The sequence below is a fragment of the Pteropus alecto genome, unplaced genomic scaffold (assembly GCF_000325575.1).
Source record: "Pteropus alecto unplaced genomic scaffold, ASM32557v1 scaffold137, whole genome shotgun sequence".
Lineage (NCBI taxonomy): Eukaryota > Metazoa > Chordata > Mammalia > Chiroptera > Pteropodidae > Pteropus > Pteropus alecto.
Genome location: NW_006440135.1, coordinates 2,052,770 through 2,057,252, shown reverse-complemented (window position 1 = coordinate 2,057,252; position 4,483 = coordinate 2,052,770). Strand labels below are relative to the sequence as shown.

General features: G+C 50.3%; 1 protein-coding gene across 1 annotated transcript in view; it reads left to right on the top strand.

Annotated features, from left to right (window-relative positions):
- Positions 1 to 4,483, top strand: part of ADAMTS16 (ADAM metallopeptidase with thrombospondin type 1 motif 16) — a 106,662-nt gene that overhangs the window by 60,359 nt on the left and 41,820 nt on the right. The window contains exon 18 of the mRNA XM_025050503.1: positions 1,039 to 1,177. Within this exon, the coding sequence (XP_024906271.1) occupies positions 1,039 to 1,177 (139 nt within the window). The remainder of the gene's footprint in view (positions 1 to 1,038; positions 1,178 to 4,483) is intronic.

Below are 4,483 nucleotides of genomic sequence, written 5' to 3'. Positions count from 1 at the left end.
CCCTGAGCTGCTCCCTCCCCCGCGCGCCCTCACTCCTCCTGCTTTCTCCCCGACCATTTCTCTCCCACCGTCTCGGGCTTTGAGCTTGAACAATCGTGGAGAAAGGGGGACGGGTCAGGGCCGGAAAGGCTTTGGCTCGTTGGGATCCGCTCCCATGGAGGAAGTCCCAGAGGCCCGGGCGTCTCCACGGCCTCGCAGAGCGGCCACCTCCCCAGGGCTCCAACCTGTCCCTCACCCACCGAGACCTGAGCCGCGTTGTCGGAGTCCAGGAAGGACCGAGGACATCGCGCCAAGGACCAGGAGAGGCTCCGAGGCTCAGGGATGGGGTGTCTGTCAATGTGTTAACGGCGAGGGTTCTACAAAAAAAAAAATAAATAAAAGGTCTCCTCCCTGAGGCCAGTGGCCCTGAAACCTTCGCGCACGTGATCAGGCTTCCAGCCGGAAGGTGAAGAGTCCAAGAGCGATTTTATGTGCTAAACCGGCTCGCAGGTGTGCTCGGCCTGACGCAGCGACTTCGCTAGTGACAGGGCTTTCTCCTGGGACTCCAGGGCCCGTCCCCAGTCGCGGGGGAGAGCTCGGGCTCAGCCTCGCGGGCGGCGGCGGCAGCCTCTGCAGCACCCTGGGTCACGGGCCCGCTCCCGGCATCGTCGGCGTGCTTCCTAGTGCCACTTTCCGACTCGCTCAGGCGGAGGGGCTTTGCGGGCCGTCCCAGAGGAACGCCTCGGAGAGTAACCAGGTTACTTGGTTGCTGTGGGTGCGCAGGTGTCCGAAGCCTGCTGCAGAGGCGACGCTAGGTATGAGGCGAGCCGGCCGGATTCTGTGCGTCTCCCAGGTGTGCTTGGGTCCGGTAGGGAGCTGACTCCTGTTCAGGAAGTTAATGTAAGTTTTGGAGGATGGACAGGGCTTATTTAATCGTTGTCACTGACTTTTAATTGGCATTACGATAGTTTCGAGTAGTTCAAAACAAATCGGCGTCTATTTCTCGGTTCCACTCTAAGTTGCTACGTTTTTTTTTTTTTTGCTCTTTTCATTTTGCAGCTTCTGTTTCAAGGAAGGAACCCCGGCATTGCCTGGGAATACTCGGTGCCGCGGCCGGGGGCCGACAGGAAGCCCGGGGCCCGGCCCAGCTACACCTGGGCCATCGTCCGCTCCGAGTGCTCCGTCTCCTGTGGAGGGGGTAGGTTGCTTGTCATGTCTCTCCCGGTGATGGGCATCGTGGGGCTGTGACATGTGCTGCACTGACGGTCATCACGTCCTAATGAGTAACCCAGGGAGTCTGTCTGAGGGTGGCGGGAATGTTTCCAGAGACAGAGGCGACAGCCGTGGCCAGAGTGTCGCTTGGAAGTCAGAAGCACCTGCTCCAGCTCATCCACGGCAGCCCGTGGCTTTGAGGAAGTCATTTAGTGAACGGGCTGGTTTCTGCTTCTCATCTAATGTAATTAAGCAACTTTTTTCAAGCCAAGTTTTGTTAGATGAGATAAATCAAATGAGAGTCGCTCACATTATTACACATAGACATTCATATCATGTTGATGATGGGATACAGAAGGTACATGGAAAATATAGTGACGTAGAGGGAGGGTTTTAATCAAATGGTCGAGTTCAAAAAACTTAATGGAAACAGATTTGCTACAAAGTACTGAAATGCACCAACCAACTATAAGGATTTCATTAAAATTGCAGTGGACGCGATAAGAAACGACATGCAGAAGAATTTCACATGACAGTGGATGGCTCCGTCATCTTAATGCCATACCAATTTTAAGCCCATGTTTAAACTGATTCAGCTGGTTCACTAGAAGGACGTTTTTAACTTGAGCTGGTAAAGGGTGACAAGTAAATATTTGCAGATATAAAAACAAAATACTAAATTCTATCTGATATTAAAAAAAAAACAGACAAATTTCCATTAAAACATGGATTTCAGCTTTGTGCATTCCAAGTTTTAATAATTAAGAAATTAATTTACTAAATGATTTTTAAAATTTGGTTTATATTTTAAACTTTCCAAAATACATCATACTATATCTTAGAATGATGATTTTTTTTTCAAATGAAAACATTCACCTGATTCACAATTAAAGTTCCTCAGACAAACCTTAAAACTGGCTTGTAAACCAGCCTCTCTTCTACCTTTTTAAAGAATATTTCCTTCACTGTTGACAGATACTTCTAGGGCTTAAGCTTTAATTCGTTTAGAGATAAGGTTTACGAAACGGACCAGTTAGCAGCCTCGTGCTTGTTTGTTGACGTCGAGCCTTTCGTTCACTGCGGTTGCCAGCAGATGTTGGTGGGTGGGGACGTGAGCCTCAGACTGCTTAAAGCCACGTGGGATAACGCGGAGACCTTCGCCTAATCCCCAATGTCTCCGCTCCGGACAGCGAACGACCAACCTCATCATTGCTTTCCGTGGAAAGTATTCTGTGGCCGCTTAGCACTGTGACTAACTGGGCACACGGCGCCCCTGCCCGCCTCGCCCAGAATTCTTCCTTAAATGCAGGAGGCATTAGGCTGAGCCTTGCAACTCACGCACCTTTGTCTGGAATTCGTTCTGTAGTTAGAATTATTGAAAGCTAGGAGATTCTTTGATAAAAGCGTAGTCTTTAAGACTGAATACTCCTCTTCCAGATATTTTGGCAAGATGTGAAGATTTTAAAAATGATTCCCAAAGACCTTGCCAGAGCTGATTTCCATAACAAGATGCAGGCAGAACCTGGTCACGGCCGTCGTGACACCCCGCACACCCCGTGGCCAGGAGTCAGCTCTGGGCTTGCCAGTAAAAGGATCTTCTCCCCGACTTTCTTACTTTGCCATTTGAATTGTATACTCTTCTCTCTTACTGTTCATATGGATCGTTTTTAGAAAACTGGCCAGCTTGATTCTGGCGTTCTCATGGGCCCTATGATATTTCTTCCTAATAATTGTTGAGCGCTTATAAGCATTTCGAGGAACGAATTTGCACACGTGCCCTTAACACAAGTGCCCTTAGCCTCCATAAAGGCCCAGCCACATGGCTGAGCAGCCCCCGTTCCATGACAGGAAGCTCGTCTGAAATCGAAATTACCTGCTATCTCATGTGCAAATAGAACTCGGGGACCCTGAGCGCTACCGGGTGTATGAACGTCTGTATATATTTTTATTTTCTCAAAACATTCAGATATTTGAAAACTGTCAAAGAAAGAGATATTTAAATTCCCTTCCATGTCCATTATTGTTTGTATGGGCTGGGAACATGAACTTTAAATTAAAATCTCCAGCATCCCTACCACCTATAAATAGATTCGCCCTCCGAAATTCACTAGCTGTTCACGGACGAAGGTTTGACCCGCAGCCATTTTGACGTGGGGCGAAGCGCAGGGCCCCGCACCTACCAGGCATCAGGCCCGTGCTTGTCGAGGGGATGAATGTGAGATCTCGATGTCTACCTGATTGACAACTACGCCAGGGCCCCGCGTGGCAGTGCCGATGCGAGCTCAGCCCGCCGCCACCCTGGAAGCGTGTTCCCCCAGCCTTCCCCAGGGCCTCCGTGCGCTCCCTTCCGTCGGCCCCTGAGAGTGACACTCATTACTGAGAGCTCGAGCCCCCTTGCTTCCGGCCACGTACCCGGCCCGGCTTCCACCGAAACGTCGTGCGAGAAGCGGTCCTCAGTCCATGAAGAGTTCTGAACCAGAAACGCCGTGACGTTCTTTCTGTCTCAAATTAAAAAGTCACGGAAATTTCTGCATGTGTGTTACACCGGGCAGAAGGACCTGGCCAGGAGGTGACCTGCCATGCCGAGGTGAGCTGTGGCATTCAGCGCGATCTCCCCACAGGACGGCCTGGTGTCCATTCTTGGCCCCGCCTCTTAAAATCACGTGACAGCATCAGCTCCTTGACCCTGTTCCACCTCAGCGACCCACCTCTAAAGCGTGGAGGATGACAGGACCTGCCGTGTCCGGTCGCTCTGAGGGGTAGATGCGACAGTCCTCGGACAGCGGTTAGCACTTCGTCTCGCGGAATAAATGTCCGTTTCTGTCCTTTTCTGTTAATGTCAGAGCCTTGCCTAAGTTGGACCGTTTAGGTTCTAAAGTCCTGAAGCGAGAGGGAATTCCGGGGCCATCCTGTCATTCCCCAGAGTGGCAGCGATGAGCACACCGCTCCGTTTTGGACCGTGCTGCGGGGGACAGAGAACACGTCAGCCACGAGGACAGCGTGACTCTGTCAGTCGTTCCAAGCACGGTGACAAAACAGTGTTAGATCTTATTACATTTTAACTGTGCTAATTTGAAATCAACACGAGTTCTTTTTTATTTTTTTCTGGCCATCGAATGAACTATTTAATAACTCCCTTCAAAATGGACATCTAATTAGAGTTCCTTTCTCATTGCAGTGAAATGTGCATAACGTAGAGTTTACTGTTTTTAACACTTTTAGGGGCACAGGTCGGTGGCGTTAAGGACGTTCACGGTGTTGAGCAAACATCGCCACCCTCCGTCCCCAGATC